Here is an 18,267-nt window from a genome sequence, read left to right as displayed (position 1 = left end):
GCCGTCTATTAACAGCAATAAGAACTATATATTGGGAACAATTTCAGTTATTTTTTTTTGTCAATTTTGCCATCTAGGGACTAATTTTGTCAAAGTTTTTTTTTATTTGAAAATTTAATTTCATTCAAACGGCAATTTATTTATTATTATTATTATTATCATTATCAATCATTATTTATATAATAATTTTTTTTTCTGTTTGAAAAAAAAGAAAATGTTAGAGAAAAAAAAATTGTGACAACACGACACAAAGTGTTTTCATATTTTTTTTTTCATAATAATAATAATAATTGATAATCAAATATATAGTATAATAATACTGAACAACAACAAACATAATAGCATCAATGGGAAAAAAAACGAAGAAAAAAAATGTTCCCGAATTAAAATGGAAAATCAATCGATTGAAAATCGGGAAAAAAATTTTGCGAAAAAAATGTATGTTCATTGTTTATGTCTCTTTGTGTGTGGGTGTGTTGGAAAAATCAATTATTGGATGATTATTGAATGATAATTGATGATGATGATGATGTTTTTAAGCAATGTGGGCGTGTGTTTGTCCTATAGATTCTTTGCAAAAAAAAACGGAGAAAAACAAATAAAATTCAAATTAAAATGATACCTATTTGAAAGCCAATTATAAAAAGAACCAAAAAACGAAAAAAAAATTCCTTGATTACAATTAATGAACAAATTGTGTACTGTGTTGTTGTGTGGATAAGAATTAAAGAATTTTTCTCCCCCCACCCCCCATAGATATCAACGATTTTATAAGTGTGTGAAAATTGTTTTTATCATTATAATAGATGTGTGTGTGTGTGTCTGTGTGTGTGGGTGTGAATGTTAGCACAAACATAAAATCAATATCGATATGAGTGTCTGTAAAATGTTTTTGTTTTTGTTATTTATTTATTTAATTAATTACTTTTGGAAATAGAGGACATTGAATGTGTGTATGTTTGAGTGTGAATGTGTAGGCGCGTAAATGTTTGGCTTTATTTTATTTCAATCGATCAGTTGTTATCTTATAGTTATTTGTTTGTTTTCATGAACGTCCAAACGTTTTTCAATTTCCAATTATATGTTGTGGTGTCTTTTTCTTTTTGTTTTCTTTTTGAATTTTTTTGTTTAATTACTGAACCAAACAAAAATGACCAATACGAATACGACACCAATACCGCCCATAATTAACATCATTTTCATATTTTTCCACCAATATTTTGATTTCAATGCACCGGCCTGTTTTTCAAACATTTCGGCACCTTCTTTCAATGCATCGGCACGTTCATCCAATTGTGATATCATTGCATCACGTTCCAATACTTTTTCAACATTTACACGCATTATTTCTGTTACTTCATCCACTTGTGCCTGTGTTTGTTGCATACGACGTGATGATGCTTGTAATTGTGGATTTGGTTGTGGTGTTTTATTATCACCACCACTACCTGTATCGGTTCCGGCAGTTTCACCGCCACCACCTTTTCCTTTTGAAGACCTATGGAAACCATCAAAAAATTATCATCATTATTATTTCTAATAAACAAACAGAAAAATAACTTACATAATGAGATTGATGATGTGAATATCAAAATTTGATTAAAATCAAATTACAGAGAAGTCTAGTGAAATTATTCAAATTTGAATTAAATTAATATGAGATAATAATTTGAATTCTTGTTGTTTTAATTACGAATGATAACTAGACAAAACGTTGTTTATGGTGGTGATATCGTCGTTGATAAGCCAATTTAATCGGTAAATAAAAAAAAGTGATTGTTTCGATTTTCTCGATTGTTGTAGAATTAAGAATTTCCACAATTATATATCAATAATAATCACAATCGGCAGCAAATTATTTAGGCAACAATTATAACGAAGATAAAATGACCACCACCAGAAAAACAAACTTGAAACAGATTTGAATGAAATTTGGAATTTTTTATTTTATTTTTGTTCACAAAAAAAAAACACACACACGCTCAAATACAATTGAAATTCAATGACAAAGACGACGACAACGACAACGACAACAACAACAGACACGAAACAATAGTTTCAGTCAGAAAAAAAACGAAACCTAACCGACGATCAAAATATTGGATCATTGAAGAAAGAAAAAAATGAGTTGGAACACCCACACATACATACAAGGAGTGAATGAGCCAAGAAAAAAAAATGGGCAGAAGCAATGTTCCAGGAACAACAACAAGACCAATAAGTATCTTTGGTATATAATAATATATTGTTGTGACAGAATCATAGAAAACAAATTCCGTAACATTAGGATGTGTATGTGTTTGTTGTTTTTGTGCACGTAGACATTAGATTTTTTTTCCTTTCCTATCATCATCATCATCATCATAGACATTGAGAGAAAGAAAAAAACATTTACAAAAATGAGCAGAAAGAATATTCCGGTGGTCATCATTATTTTATTCACACAATCCATTTGTGGCGCAACCAACCCAATTTGATATATAATAAAAGCAATGTAGATATAATATAAAATAAAACCATTATTATTATTATATAGATTCCAAACATTTTGGAAACTTTTTTGTTGTTCTGTTTGATTTGATATGCGACGAATAATGTGTAGCGATTCAATCTTCTATATATATATATATATACGTATCAACGTTGAATATATGAGACCTTTGACTTTTTTTCCGCCATAGTCGTCAGTAGTTGTTGAAATCTTGCACAATTGTATACAGCTAGATCCAATTTTTTTTTATTTCATTCATAGAATGCAATAATTGCCAATGATCACCCCAAGAGCGCCTCTAGACAGAAAAAGAATTTTTTTTTCTTTTCTCTTTCATATTCATAGACCTGAATTATTCATTGATGAACATATTGGAAAAACTCGATTAAATATAAAGATCGATTGTAATTTGTAGTTTTCGACCATCGATGATAAAAATTCCCCTGTTGCATTAGATTAACCACAGTCTAAGTTTGAAAACATTTTTCTGGATCCTATAAATAAGGTGGAAATAGAGGAAGAAAAAAAAATTAAAATTTAGTCAAATTCAAAAGAAAAAAATCAAGGGAAAAAGGAATTAAGGAGTTAAATTAATTATTATTAAAAAATGAAGAAACTTTATATTTTTCTTTATACATCACAAATATGAATCAGTTCACAATCAAACAAACAAACAAACAAATCTCACCTGATAATCATATCATCACCCAACAGTCAATCAATCACATTTTTTTCCTCTTCCACAAAAAACACGATCCAAATCCATCCATCCATCCATTTCATTCCTTTTTGCAAAATCACAAATTCCTCTTCTTTTTCTTTTTCTTCTTCTTCTTCTTTCACAAAATTTGATTCATTACGCATCCATCCATCCATCCAACCATCCATCAATCATTATTATTCTCATAATCATCATTTTCAAAATCAGAAATGGACAACTATTTTTTTTCCATTTTGGTCAATGAATTTTTAAACAGATTCTATTTGTAACTTTCATCATTATTATTATTATATAATGGGAAATATATAGATTAGTAGTAATTGAATGAAAAAAACATTCATTTATTTCATCATCATCAACACAACACAAACAAACAAACATCAAATTTTCAATCAATCATTCACATTCATCATACAAAAAAAAAAAAAAAATTCAAAGCAAAAGTGTTTATCATCTGTGTGTGTGTGTGTGTGTGGGTGGTGGTTGTATTTTATGAAAAAAAATATATATATATGGCATCATTCTGATAGTAAAAAAAAAACGGTAATTTCGATTAATCATTAGGTAAAATAAATCAATCAAAATGATGTGTATAATTTGTGTGTAATATTCAAAAACCAAAAAAAAAAAAAAAAAAAAAAAAACCTGTCAAAGTCAGACACAACAAACTTTCATCTGAATTTTGACACAAACAAATCTCATCATCATCATCATCATCATCGATACACAAGACAAACAAACATGAAAAATAATTTTTTTTTTTGTTAATGTTGGCTGATAATAACCTGGATGGATGGAATATTCTGTCATAACTGAATTAATAATTGTTAAATTCATGTGTGTAATTGGATATTTAAGTCTTAATCAAAATCAAGATTATTATTAGATTAGAATTAGAATTATATTTTTTTTCGCTGCACATACTTTCTATTTTGTTTGTATTCATAAATAATTAAAAAAAAGGTCAAATAGAATTAGCTTATTATGTATTAATAATATGGTGGATAATCGGATGAATTATATTGTTGTTGTGAATAACGATTATTATTATAAGGGTTTCCTGCATCATGATAACTATGATTTGAACGTGTTGAACCGCTACGTGAATAATAATCATATGGTGAACTTGAATAGCTACCTGGTGGTGGAGCACCGGCACCACTTCCGGCAACTGATCCACTACCAGGTGGACTATGTATTGGTGGACTATCCAGATGGCTTTGTGTATGATAACCACCATGATGATGATGGGCATGTGTTACATAAGAATTTGAATATCCTGCACTATAACCAGCACCACGGCCATAAGGTTTATTATTATAGCCACTACCACCGCCATGATAATTCATCTCAAACTTGGGCACAGCATTACTCACATGTACGGATATTCCCTTAATTATATGATCTTCACCACATAATGATTGAGCTACATCAAGTTCACTGAATGTTACAAATGCAAATCCCCGAAATGGTTTCGGTATGAATATATCGGATATTTCACCATATTTGGAAAAATATTCCTTCAGATCATCATATTGTATAGCTTCGGTCAGTCGACCGATGAATATTTTCTTGCTAGTTTCCTGGCTACGATAATCATTGCTGAAACCATCTTTAGACATTGGTACACGCACATCACAAGCACGACCATCGATTAAATGTCTTTTTGAAATAACTTTCGCTTGATTCTCATAATCAGCAAAACGAATGAAACCGAAACCTTTTGATTCGCCGGTTTTGGGATGTTTTTTCACTTGAGCCATGATTAATTCACCAAATTGTTGGAAATATTCTTTCAATTCTTTATCGGTCGTTTTCCATGGTAATCCCAACACGATTAGATCAGAAACTTTTTTCTTTTCTTCAATACGTTTTGTTTTACTACTGGATGTGTCGGCCGAATCTTCAATTTTACGTTTATTTTCTAATTTTCAAAAAAAAAAAAAAAATTTTATTGAAAATTTACGAAAAAAAAAATTATAAATACCTTTCGGAAAACAACAATAATAAAGTGGTACTTGTGTCCAACCATCTTCTGGTGGCTGTATTCTACCATCAATCAAACGTAATCCACGCATAGCACCAGAATCGGAATTACGATATTTAATACCACTGGCACCAGGAAACAATGATGTTAATGTTGTCAAAAGACTTTTGACCAAGAATAAATGATGAAATGATTATGTGATTAAATGAATTTAATAATAAATCGAATTCAAAAAAAAAATAAATAAATAAATAAAAAAATACCGGTATACATACACTGTATTGTCAGTTTCACATGGAATTTCGATTGGTTCTTCACCTTCATCTTCAGCTACTTTAATATATTCAGTCATATTGTTATTGAATTCAATTGACGACGATGACAATAATGATAATTTGAATTTTTGCAAACAAATTCGACAATGATGATAATTTGAATTTTTGTATTTATTATTTTTAGGTAAGAACAAAAATCTGTGAGATGGAATGAGAGAGAGAGAGATTGATACAATGGGGCCGGCCAATCTTTTGCTGCTCGCTCGTTCGATTGCTCTTTTTTACTTCACTCACACACACACACACACACCATGTTTCGGTGTGTTTCAAATTTGCCATAATTATGATCAATTCATAAACACTAGTACACGAGTTTTCGCGGCTCACGTGAATTTTTTTTTTTGATTCAATTATTGAATTTAAAAATCATGATGATGATGAATATTGAATATGTTTCCTGTAAAATATCGGCCATTTGTTGGCTACATGATGATCAATTCATTCGACAATCAATCGATTCGAATGAATTATTTTGGCTTTGTGGTACACATTTATCGGCAAGTAAAAATTTTCTAACCATTTATTCTAAACAAGAACCAATCAACGATCAACAACGAGCCGGTATTGTACAGTTAAAAAATTTTCGACAATTAGTTAATGCCAATGTTGTCGGTTTGGCTAATTATGATAAACGTTCATCATTTTATAGCTTATCAAATGGCCAGATATCATTATTACAATATGATCGAGAATCAGGTTTTCAAACCGTACATGATTGGTTTAATGATGATATCAGTGATCATAAAACGACAGCCATTATTGTTAATAATCAATCGGAATTAATTTCCTGTGGTCTTGATGGTCGTCTCATGTTTTTTGATATTCATTCACGAATAACATCGAAAAGTCGACCATTAACATTGAATTCACTTCATTGTATGGACAAAATATCCGATAATGAATTCATATGTGGTACAACATCTGGCCATCTTAAAATATTTGATCGTCGTAACGAAAATGTTGAACTTAATATGGCCAATGAAATGTCAATCATAACGGCAGTGAAACGTAACATTAATAATCCACATATTGTTGCCTGTGGTAATGATCTTGGATTACTTTATATTTGGGATCTTCGTAACAGTGGCCATCGTCCAATGCAACCTATTTCTGTTCATGGAGCTGAAATCAATTGTCTTAAATACATACCAAATGAACGAAATACAATAATGACAAGCAGTCTGGATGGCCAACTAATCAAATGGAATATTTCCAATGATTTTGAAATCGATACTGTTGAAGCAATCATCGATAATAAAAAAAATACTTATCCAATCAATTGTTTTGATATATACAAAAATCAGATTGTTTTCGCTGATGATAATGAAGTTTTATATTTAACATCATTTTAATCAAAAATTTTTTTTTTCATTGAATAAATTCATTTAATTTTAATATTAATAATTAATAATTAATTCTTAAATCAAAATGATCATCATATATTGGTGGACCAAGTACATATTTTGATTTCAATATCTGTATGTTTAAATTATCCGGTATACAGGTTAATTGTTTATTATGATTGATGGGCATCAATGATCTCATTATACGAATATTCATTTTACGCTCTGAATGATGTTGAAAATATTCAATACAATCAAATATAAATCTTTCATTTAGATCATATGATTTTCCAACAAAATCACCGGATTTTTCCTTAAAATCAATAACAAATGTATGAAGATTTGTACATTGTTTTATAATTTTCATAACAGTATCATTATCGATGCGAATATTATCGAATTTTAAAAATCTTAATGATTTTAATTCACTTATCAATCTTAATGATTGATTTGTCAATGTGGAAAGTGCAATTAGCTTTAAACTTTCAATATTTTGACACATTGATAAACACTGTGCAAACATTTCATCACCAATTTTCGATGGTAATGATGTTAAATGTAAATTTTTCAATCGTATAAATGGAATTCTAAAAAATGATTGGAAAAATAAATCCGAAACAATCGGTCCATCACCTCTTTCGAACATTTCATGTATGACAAGTTTTTCAAGACGTTCCAATGTTTCATTTGTAAAATGTTTTACAATATGTTTTGTAGATATTTTAATTTCACGTAAATGATGAATATGTTCACCAAAAGAATAATCACATTCTTCACCACCAATAGAATTATATTTTAAATTTAACACTTCAAGTTGGCAACCATTTTTTGATAAATTTTCAATACATTTATAAAGATTATGAATATCAAGTGTACAAAATAATAGTATCAAAACTTTCATCGTTGATGGTAAATGATCCATATATTTTCCACTTATTGATGAATTATTCGATAGATTTAGATATTCTAATTGTCTTAGATATTGTGTAATTTGTCGAACAAATTCATCACCAATGCCCATATTGATTAGTATTAATTTTGTTAAATTTTGTAGTGGTTGAAAAAATGATGATAATGATAGTTTGGAAAATGTACATTCAGCCATCGTTAGTGATCGTAATTGTTTGATGTGAACAATAAAATCCGTTAGAAACCAATTTCCAATCATAAAATTAAATACTTTTAGTATTTGTAAATTTTCATGATACGGTATTACTGGTAATAATTTTTTATAATTTACCACATAATAACATTCACGTATATCTTTACGACGAAAATATTTGTTTGTTGAATATGATACTAGACAAATGATCAATTCTTTACGATTTTTCAATACATTTTTATTGATCAAATCAAACCAATATCGACATACACGTCGCATTGGAAATATTTCATGTAATGAAAAATGATGAAAAATTTCCATTAACACATCTTCAACAAGAATATCATTGATACTTTTGCGTCCAAAATATTCACCACAATCTTCAGATTTAATCAAACTTAGCGCCATAATGTGGTTATTATATTTACGCCGAAACAAACAAGCAAGCAAAAACAACTGATTGATATCAAAACAAATTTTTGAAAACCAAACATTGCATACGTACATTATGAATTGATGAAGAATTTCTTGAATTTATGTTGATTCGATTCTTGATCCATCAGAATTTCGAATGAAAACATTCATCAAAAAAAAAATGTCAATCATATCATGGAACATGTGAAATATATGAAGAAAAAAGCTGATCTAGAATTAGCATCCGATGATTATCCACAAGCATTACAAACATATACCAATGCATTGAAACAATTGGCAAAGATTTATGAAATCGATGAAAATGATGGCATACGAATCGATACGATTATCGATGATTCTAATTTGGAAGCAAAAATTTTTGCTAAACGTTCTATTGTTCTATTACGAATGAAACAATATTATTATGCATATGAAGATGCTCGACATGTTACGAATATTTTTCCTGAATGGTTCAAAGGTTATCTACGTCTAGCAAATATTGAATCTGAATGTGGATTATATGAAGCATCGCTTACAAATTATCAATTAGCTTTACGTTATCTTCATTCAGAACCCGATGACTCGAAACGAAATCGTTATGATCAACAAATCAATGAAACAATTAAATATCAATTATTTCTAATACAACGTCAACGTATTTATGATTATCAACTAATATGGATAGGCACTGCAATCGGTTTGGTTTTTGGAATGGCCATCGTATTCTTTGATTTCGTACATAATCGTACCAATTCTTTTATCAATCATCCATTATTAAAATTATTACTCATTGGTTTATGTTCAATCATATTCTATTATCTAACAAGTTGGCAACGAAATTGTAGCCATTCATGGAAAAAGAAATTATTGGAACCACCAACTGGACATAAATTTGATGATGATGATGATGAACAATATGAAAATGAAATAAGAGAAAAAATCGACTAATTTTACACATAAATGATTCACATCAATGAATTTTTTTTTTTTACTTTCAATATATAATAATCAGTGCTAGCTAATATGTACAAAATAAAAATAAAAATATGATATTCATTTGATTTGTATCAATTAATTAATCAATCACTAATATTTTTCTTTGATCAATACTGAAAGACAATAAGTCAAAAGGAATCATTTCGTTGATTGTGTGTGGGTGGGTGTGGGTGTGTGTGTGGGTGTGTGAGTTTGTACATTTGTAAGATATACAAAATAAAATTTAAAAAAATTAAAAAATTCAATTATGATATGATATCAGCTAATTAGTTTATACATAGTCTAATCATTTTGTCTTATTACTTCGGAATCATTTGTAGCTAATGATGTTAATGTATCTTCATAATGTGAATCACATTCAAGATTATTAAAATAATTTGAATCCGTTGAATTACGTGGAACAATCAGGCCGGCATTCATTTTTTCGATACCTTCACGAAGCTATTTATAGATGAAGAAGAAGAAGAAGAAAAAAAATGAAAGATTTATCACAAGTTAAAGGAAATAATATTCGAAAATACGTACATCTTTCAGTGCAACGACTCCAACTAATCGACCAATCGAAGTTACATAAGCATGATTCAAACCAAGCATTGAGAAAAGGGAATGGACTTTATATATGGTTGTACGTTCTACCAATTGAAACGGTGATGGATCAATGATACATTCATTAAAATCGACCATCATATTTAATTGATCTTCTTCCCATGCAAGTTGTTCTTCTGGTGACATATCGATAACTCTTTCACGAGGCTAAACAAAATTTATAATGAAATGACAATTATCATGACGACCACTATTATTCACTTATTCATACATACCAATTGTACTCGGCGGTGTAATGTTGCTGGTGGTGTTGAATTCTGTTTTGCTGCCTTTTCCGGATTTGCATCTTGCAATTTCAGACTTTTTAAGAAAATATTTTCAAATGCTTGTCGTAAACGTGAATCTTGTATGCCACCAATCGTATTGTTTGGTGAATATGTAAATGAAACGGTCTGTTTCAATATGGATTTCGGCATCTTTGTCACCGGTTTTGGTGATGGATTTTTAAGACTTTCAGTTGATTGTTGTACAGGTATCACTTCAAATCGAGACATTTTCCTCATTGTTTCTTTTGGTGAAGAATTCACTGAAGTTGATGCAGTTGTCGTTGCCGTTGTTGAATTCGTTCGATCTGGAGTGCTTGTACTTGATACAGCATCCTGAATTGAATAACGACGTCTTACTTCTTGTAGACGACGTTCACGACTTAGTCGGTGTTGAGCTAATCGCAACAATTCTTCACGTTGAATTGAACCCAAAAGAATCATATTGATACCATTATCGACCAATGGAAATTGATGCAAATCTCGATGACTTTCTAGTACTTTTTTAATTTCACGATAAGTACAATTACGCCAAATGAATATAACATCACGAACCATAAAATCTTCGACAAATACATTATGTGCCAATGATGATGTACTAAGAATGGGTGGTAAAAATGGTAGACGTTTGATTTGAATGATTGAATCATAGATAGATAAATCTAATGTTTGAGAGATAGCATTAGATATCAATACCGCTACTAATACTGGAATCATATGTGTCATTTGTCCGGTCAATTCGAATACGATGACCGATATACTGATTGTATGAGTTACTGCACCGGTAAATGCTGCCGCACCTTTAAATGAAGAGAGAAAACAATGGAAATAAAATTAATTATTTAACAAATAATAAAACTCACCAACAACGGAATAACCACCGGGCACAATCGGTGTTGTATAGCCTTCGAATGGAATACCAGCCGGAAATGTTAATGCCATCATTTCACCAGCTAATCGGCCTAAAGCGGCACCAATTTTAAAGACCGGAATAAACGTACCACTTGGTACCGGAACGGTTGATGCCAATAATGACATCCATGCGGTCATAAAAATATAAATAACAAGATTCATATAAATTGATGTATGATCAGTTGACCAATGTTTAACCATTTTTAATCTTGTTGAATCATTTGATTCAAGACCCCATGTAATATTACTGAAGAGATCTTCCAAAGTATCATGAGTTGATAGCTAAAAATAACACATACACACACATTAAACATAATAATTTAATATCAACAATAACAAACTTACTGTTGATGCCATGTATTGGCCAAAAAACGGTGGAAAAGATACGGTTGTCAATAAAAATGTAACAATACCGGGATAGATAAATCGGCTATGAAATCAAGGAAGAATTTATATAATCTAATTCTGATCCATACTAGTCAAACTTACTTTTTCTGCAAAAATGCATTCAATTTCTTTTGGCTACGAATAAATTGAACAATTTTACGATGAAATTTAACATAACCAGCACCACCGAAACCACAAATAATACCAATGAATGCAAAAACAAACAATTCTTGTGGATCAAATGGAAAATCAGAACGAAAACTTGTTTTAAACAATGCAGTGATTGCCGCTTCTTTTTTAAACCAAACACCATATAGCCTCCAAATGGTTGCACTACAACAAGCGGCAAAAAATCCTCGCCAATAATTACGTACGGCAAAGAAAACTGTCGTTACTTCCACTGAAAATAATACACCACCAATTGGTGCATAAAATGTGGCCGCAACACCTATGAATCAAATGAGAAATATATTCGCATGTCATTGTTATCAATATATAACAATTAGACTTACCAACAGCACAAGCAGCAGCAAGCATTTCACCTGTCCGTGATTCATTATCATAGATACCCTGAAATGATGCAATCAATTTCGAAAGCAATGTGGCAACAATCGAAGCTACGTGTACAAAACTGATACAAATTTGATCTTGAAATGGAGTGCAAAATAATAAAATAAATTATTTTACTTACGGTCCTTCTTTACCCAATGGTAATCCACTACCAAGTGTACAGGTTAAACCAACAATTTTTGCAATTAATGTTCTAAATGTTAGATATTCATACAATATAACACCTATCAGAATAAGAATAAATAAAAATATAAATTTAGATAATTAGAAGAAAAATAAATCAATAATCATACCTCGTAGTATTGTTTTCATTTCAGGTATACCGGATCCAACTGCTTGTGGTGAAACTAGATGTGCAAATCCGGAAGCAAATAACACAAGAAAAACCGGTATGGCCGTCCAACCAACATAACGGAATACAAGATTCTGATTGAGCAATTCATCATAAAGCCATATCCTTGATATTTGGCATTGACTAATGAAAAAATCCATTATAAAACTAATAGTGGCCATTATAATGCCAAGCATGGCTAAAAATAGCCAATCTTCACCAATCTTGGCAAATGTATATCTCCATGTTATTGTACAGCAAGCTGTTGTAGGATGATGGAAACGAAAACCAAAAAAAAAATTAAAGAATTTATTACAATGACTGATCAGATTTTTTTTCTTTAAAAAAAAAAATTAGATCACCATAGGTCAATAGAAAAAAAAACAAAAACAAACAAAATGATTGCTGGTAAACCCTTGACCCGAAATGATAGGAAAAAATGATATTGTCATGACATAATTAAAAATGACAAATAAAACTGGAACAACAACAACAACAACAATGATAATAAACAAGTATGAAAAAGGAAAGAAAAATAATTTTATGGCAATACTGACTAAATAATCTAGGAAAAAAATTGGAAAAATCGAGGTTTTCAACCAATATATATCATATATATGTGATTAGTGGAAAGGGGAAAAAAATCAAATCCGGCTAATTAATTAATTAATCGGTACATTTGTTGAGTTTAATTAAGGAAATCAATGAATAAATAAATAAAAAAATTCAAGCTCAATGGCTGGGAAACGTGTTGAAACATTGATTAATATGTTATGTACGGGTATTATGAAACAAGAAAAAAAAATGATGATATCGCATAAAAATGAAATGAAAAAAAAACAGCAACAAACCGAATATTATGGCTATGGTTGTCAATATGTAATCAACAAGTTGACAAAATTTTTTCACCAAATTCAACAACATCATCATCATCATCATCATTATTATTAATGAACAAAATGTACATTAATCAAGGAACATATTATATTCTTCATGAAAAAGATGATGATGATCAAGATCATGTTGATGATGGTGATAATAATAATAAAAAAAAATTTCTGAACTGATTAAACAGGTGTATGTATGTTATATATACCTGTGTATAAAAAATGTTCTTGACCTTGAATAGTTGAAATAAGAAAATTCTTTTTTTTTCTCATATTCATCATTCAATTTACAGAAAAAAATGATCATGATAATGATGATGATGATGATGATGAAAGACACCATTTATTAGTTCAAGTTCAAGAACTTGGTTAATTGAATGTAAAAAATTACAAAAATTTAAACCAAATAACTACTACTAATAATGTAAGAAAAATCCAGTTCATATTGAAATATTGAAATGGCTTGGAATGTCAGAAAAAAAAACATTCAAAACATCTGAACAATACTTGAATACACAGAAAAGAAAAAAAAAAACAAACAAACAAACAAACATCAAACCTGTTAGTTTTCGTTGATATTTTTCGGGAAGAATTCGTCGTTCCCGTTTTTGTAATTTTCCATCAATTAATTTTTGTGCATGTGTTCTTGCAAATCTTCCAAGGTCTTCTTTATATTGACCATACATCTATTTGTTCAAAAAAAAAATCAAAAAAATCAAAATATGCAACAAGTGGATTTTACAGATACACACATACCAAAGTTTGTTGAAAATCTAGCGCCGTTTGTTTGGATGCACCTTTTGTGGCCATCTTTTTTTTCAGAATGTTGTTGTTGTGTTGAATAAAAAATTTTTTTGAAATCATAAAATTCTTTAAAATCCTAAAAAAAAACAGTAACAGATTCATGGATGGATTGATCGAATTTTAAAAATGTGGCAGTGGAGATCATTCACATTTTTTTTTGGATTTTTTTTCCTCGATGTAAACACCAGACAAAAAAAAATCTAACACATTGAATAATAAAAATTCTTTAGAATAATGGATAAAATATATATCACCAAAAAAATGATGATGATGATTGATTGATGATCATGAAATCACAACATGTTTTTTTTAAATAAAAAATTGAAAATAAAGGAGAAAATCTAACTAAAAAGGGATGATTGTCGATAAATTTCTATTTCTATTTTGTTGAAAATGATGATATGTTTTTAAGATTGGCTATGATGATGATGATGATGAGAAAAATTCCTTGTTGTTGTTCTATCAGTAAAGAAAGAAAAATGAAAAAATCTGCGAATGCGCTGAATGATGAAACAATAGGATGCGAATTGAAGAATTTTTTTTTTGTTTGCTTTCAAATGATGATATGTCTATCGCGGTGTGTATATCCCGCGTGTATCTTTTTTCTTTCTTCTTCTTCTTCTCCAAATCGATGTATGTCGACAACAACCAACAACTACAAAGATTATGTTTATGATAGGGCACCATCAACAAATTGGTATGTATAGAAATGAATTGATATATTCAAGTTGAATGTTGCTGATGATGACAATGATGATGATGATGATATGGTTGAAATGAAAAAAAAATAAAAATTTTGCTATTCCCTTCTAACCGGTGTTTTTTGTTTTATTATTCACTAATGATTATTCTCTACTCTACGCATCGAAATTGTTTTCTCTTTCGTGTATCACACATAGATCATCATGATGATGATGATGATGATGAATTTGAATTGATGAAGAAAAATAAAATCAACAACATGGTCACATTTATCACACACACACACACACACAAAAAAATTGTTTTGAGTTTTTTGTTTTGATGTGATTTAGTTATGTTTGTTACGGTTGTTTTTTTTTTCGACAAATGAAAAAAAAACCAAAAACAAAAATTTCGAATGCAACGTTCTGGTTGTTGTTGTTGTTGTTGATGATGATGAAATTTATTCAAATTGTCACCATAAATTATCAACAGATTTTATTTTTGTTTGATTTTTTTCTGCTAATGATGATTAATGATTAATGGTGAATATTTTGAGATATTTCATTCATTCTATCCAGATGAAAATTTGTTGCTATCGGATTTTTCATATATAAGCAACAAGTTGTTGATTCGTTTGTGAACAAAAAAAAAATTTCCCAATTAACAATAATGATCGAATGAATATGATTCAATCATTAATTGTTGTTGTTGTTGTTGTTATTGGGGAGGGGGGAAATTGAATGACAATCGAATCAAATTTTGTTGTTGTTGTTGGAGACATGAAAATGAAAAAAAAGGGAAGTATAAATTGTGTGTGTGTGTGTGTGTATGTGTGTTTGTCTGCCGATAAAATCATCATTATAAGGAAACGTTTACATGATAGATATACATAGATTGAGAGAAAGAAATCCATGCTGTAGAAGGAAAAGAAGAAAAAAAAATTATGACACACACACACACACACATTTGCAATGAGAGAAAGAAAGAAAGAGAGAGAGAAAAAAAAACACAGAGATTGGATTTACCATTTCATCATCGTAAAAAATTATCGATAAATAGCCATTCGTATTTCGAATACTCGTAATTCGTTATTGTCATTATCGTTGACGTTATTGGTGTCGTCGTCGTCATCGTCGTCGTCGTCGTTGTTGTTGTTGTTGCTGTTGTGGTAGCCGTCGTTGCGTTGATCATTTTCGGTTGCTTTGGTTCGGTTTTTTTTTCTTTCGCGTTGCTTTTTTTTCCTATGTATTTCCATTGTCTTGTATTGTCAGATTTTTTTTTTTTGAAAAAACTTTTCTCTTTCTTCTTTCTTCTTCTTCTCAATTGTTGAAGTTTTTTTTTTGCCTGTAAACATGCAAATTTAATGTGCTTCTTCTTCTTTTCTTCACAATTATGTAGCGTATAATCAGCCAAATTCGAATAGTATGAATGTTTTTTTTTCCCATCACATTGATGATTCCATTTCACTATTAATGAATGATATATGAAAATGTGCGAGAAAAAAAAAGAAAACAATGATCAGATGGAAAATGAAATGAAAATGGAAAGCAATGAATAATGAATTCTTGGATGAAATAAAATCCAAATGGACAACCGTATACAAACCGAAACATTATATATTTGTTTTATTTGCTTGAACATATTATTCGATTGCCCCGTCCAAATATTCGACCAGATCTCAAAACTCTTTCAAATTATAAATCAATGATCAATGATGATGATGATGATGAATGAATGAATTAATGAATGAATACAAAAACAAAAACAAACAAAAAAACGACCATCAATTTTTGACATGTAAGAAAATCATTATAATGATGATGATGATAAATGAATGTTTTTTTTGGTGAATGTCAATACATATTTAATTCAATGAATGAAATATAATATCGATATGATGATGATGATGATGACAAATGATCAATGAATTCATAATAATTCGAATGAATGGTCACAGAATCATCATCATCATGAGGAACAGAAGAAAATTTACTCATAAATGACATGACATTATCCATTATCCAATATATCCACAAAAATCGAATTAATCGATTGATGATAATGCAGATGATCATATTACCATTTGGTGTTATTATTGCTCCAGCAATATTAAGTTGTTTCAAGTTGTGTCAATCATCAGCATATCATTGAATTCTCGAATTTATGGAATTGTTATGATTTTGAAATAGACAAAACAATTCTCTTTGACAAATGTATGAAAAATATGAAAATCTTTTATTGTTTATTGTTTTTTTTTTGACATTGAATACAAAATAAAAAAATTGAATACAAAAAATATGAATACAAAAAAAAATGCAATGAAAGAATTTAATCGAATGTCCACTTAATACAAATCAGGTAAATTTTTATATTTTTTGCGATACAGCTTCCGTGTCCCATTTTTTTTGTTGCAAACTTTATCCATTAAACATTGCTAATTCAACGATAAAATTACAATGTTAAAAGTTCATTGTTTATATATAAATACTTACCAATAGATTTTTTTCCAAATTTAAATTTAAACTATTGTATTTCTGCTCCAGCAGCGGAAATCGGCTCATTAATTTTTTAAAAATGAATCTGAATATTGTTCCAGATATACTATTCAAAAGCAATCTCTTATCAGATATCTTATCAGCACCGATATCTGCTAAGAGAAGCTTTGATTTTAAATCTTCTATGATATCATCAATCATGTTGTTTAATTGACCATTCATATCGCCAGTATTGACTTGTTGGTCTTTATCGTTCAATAATTTCATGATTGAATCGTTGAAATTCGGAAATTTATATCTGTATAAATCGAAATCATTTAAAAAATAATCGTAAAATTTTTTTCCAAATTTTTGCACATAAATTTTATCTTGTATTGCCACCCGTTCAGGATCACGTTGTTTCGTTATTTCGATTTTATTTTCGATTGTTTCGATTTTATGACGCAAATCTTCGTTAATTTTATCTTTTTCTTCAATAAGATTTCGGTATTCTTGACATTCTTGGTGACATTCTTCAAGTTTTTTGGCCAATAATAATTTTTCTTTCTTCAATTCATCGCACTTACATGGATTTTTTTTATTTACGATTTCCAAATCCACACCAACAACATCTTCAAACGTTTCATGAACAGTTATAGTTGATGAATTTAATAAATTTTTCGCGTATCCATCTAATATTACCGAATCACATGTAAAATCGAATGGCGGTTCCATGATTGATGAACACTAAAAAAAAATTTTAATTTTGTAGAACAAAAAAAAATCGTTGATTGCTGTCGAGATGCAGAATTTCAGTATTATTCAAGGCTTAACAAAAATCAAATGTGCTTTATGGTCAAAATGTCCAGCAATTTTTATACCTGTTGATATAGGCCCAGATTCTGCTGCTGTTCGATCAAAGTTCAGATATAAGTAAAACGTATCATGAACTCTTATCAT

The 18,267-nt window shown here is 29.5% G+C and overlaps 6 protein-coding genes and 1 long non-coding RNA gene across 11 annotated transcripts; 2 read left to right on the top strand and 5 right to left on the bottom strand.

Moving 5' to 3' along the window:
* Positions 1–909: 909 nt before the first annotated feature.
* LOC124497863 (vesicle-associated membrane protein 3) lies at positions 910–2,058 on the bottom strand. 2 transcript variants are annotated; one of them, XM_075734396.1, is made up of 3 exons: positions 1,694–2,053; positions 1,565–1,622; positions 910–1,498 (listed from the first exon to the last, which is right to left on the bottom strand). In XM_075734396.1, coding segments are annotated over exons 2-3 (372 nt in total). In that variant the 5' UTR covers positions 1,567–1,622; positions 1,694–2,053; the 3' UTR covers positions 910–1,128. The 2 variants fall into 2 exon arrangements, with proteins under 2 accessions (XP_075590511.1, XP_046917497.1); XM_047061541.2 differs by having other exon boundaries at positions 1,565–2,058.
* Positions 2,059–2,413: 355 nt separating this feature from the next.
* Positions 2,414–5,784, bottom strand: TBPH (TAR DNA-binding protein-43 homolog). Of its 2 annotated transcripts, XM_047061537.2 has the most exons (4): positions 5,475–5,784; positions 5,200–5,363; positions 4,589–5,136; positions 2,414–2,985 (listed from the first exon to the last, which is right to left on the bottom strand). In XM_047061537.2, the coding sequence occupies exons 1-4, from the start codon at positions 5,549–5,551 to the stop codon at positions 2,959–2,961; spliced, it is 816 nt and encodes a 271-aa protein (XP_046917493.1). In that variant the 5' UTR covers positions 5,552–5,784; the 3' UTR covers positions 2,414–2,958. The 2 variants fall into 2 exon arrangements, with proteins under 2 accessions (XP_046917493.1, XP_046917494.1); XM_047061538.2 differs by lacking the exon at positions 2,414–2,985 and having other exon boundaries at positions 3,533–5,136.
* A 118-nt stretch (positions 5,785–5,902) lies between these two features.
* Positions 5,903–6,942, top strand: LOC124497858 (uncharacterized). The gene has a single exon (XM_047061536.2). It carries the CDS (start codon positions 5,903–5,905, stop codon positions 6,884–6,886), a length of 984 nt encoding a protein of 327 aa, XP_046917492.1. The 3' UTR covers positions 6,887–6,942.
* On the bottom strand, positions 6,894–8,387 carry LOC124497722 (uncharacterized). Its single transcript, XM_047061399.2, has one exon. It carries the CDS (start codon positions 8,385–8,387, stop codon positions 6,939–6,941), a length of 1,449 nt encoding a protein of 482 aa, XP_046917355.2. The 3' UTR covers positions 6,894–6,938.
* A 120-nt stretch (positions 8,388–8,507) lies between these two features.
* LOC124497860 (uncharacterized) lies at positions 8,508–9,445 on the top strand. Its single transcript, XM_075734395.1, has 2 exons — positions 8,508–9,186; positions 9,221–9,445. Exons 1-2 carry the CDS (start codon positions 8,589–8,591, stop codon positions 9,322–9,324), a joined length of 702 nt encoding a protein of 233 aa, XP_075590510.1. The 5' UTR covers positions 8,508–8,588; the 3' UTR covers positions 9,325–9,445.
* Positions 9,358–16,131, bottom strand: ClC-a (chloride channel protein 2). 3 transcript variants are annotated; one of them, XM_075734393.1, is made up of 12 exons: positions 15,859–16,131; positions 14,102–15,747; positions 13,905–14,031; positions 12,421–12,720; positions 12,249–12,351; positions 12,070–12,188; positions 11,660–12,005; positions 11,516–11,600; positions 11,122–11,452; positions 10,211–11,058; positions 9,915–10,142; positions 9,358–9,830 (listed from the first exon to the last, which is right to left on the bottom strand). In XM_075734393.1, exons 2-12 carry the CDS (start codon positions 14,249–14,251, stop codon positions 9,672–9,674), a joined length of 2,796 nt encoding a protein of 931 aa, XP_075590508.1. In that variant the 5' UTR covers positions 14,252–15,747; positions 15,859–16,131; the 3' UTR covers positions 9,358–9,671. The 3 variants fall into 3 exon arrangements, with proteins under 3 accessions (XP_075590508.1, XP_046917491.2, XP_075590507.1); XM_047061535.2 differs by having other exon boundaries at positions 14,102–14,349; positions 15,859–16,013; XM_075734392.1 differs by having other exon boundaries at positions 14,102–15,673; positions 15,859–16,000.
* Positions 16,132–17,049: 918 nt separating this feature from the next.
* Positions 17,050–17,551, bottom strand: LOC124498095 (uncharacterized). Its single transcript, XR_012832435.1, has 2 exons — positions 17,326–17,551; positions 17,050–17,267 (listed from the first exon to the last, which is right to left on the bottom strand). It is a non-coding gene; the product is annotated as an uncharacterized LOC124498095 (long non-coding RNA).
* Between the last annotated feature and the right edge of the window lie 716 nt (positions 17,552–18,267).

This window comes from Dermatophagoides farinae, chromosome 9, assembly GCF_024713945.1.
Source record: "Dermatophagoides farinae isolate YC_2012a chromosome 9, ASM2471394v1, whole genome shotgun sequence".
NCBI lineage: Eukaryota > Metazoa > Arthropoda > Arachnida > Sarcoptiformes > Pyroglyphidae > Dermatophagoides > Dermatophagoides farinae.
The sequence above is the reverse complement of the archived record's forward strand: the minus strand, read 5'-3'. Positions and strand labels throughout refer to the sequence as shown.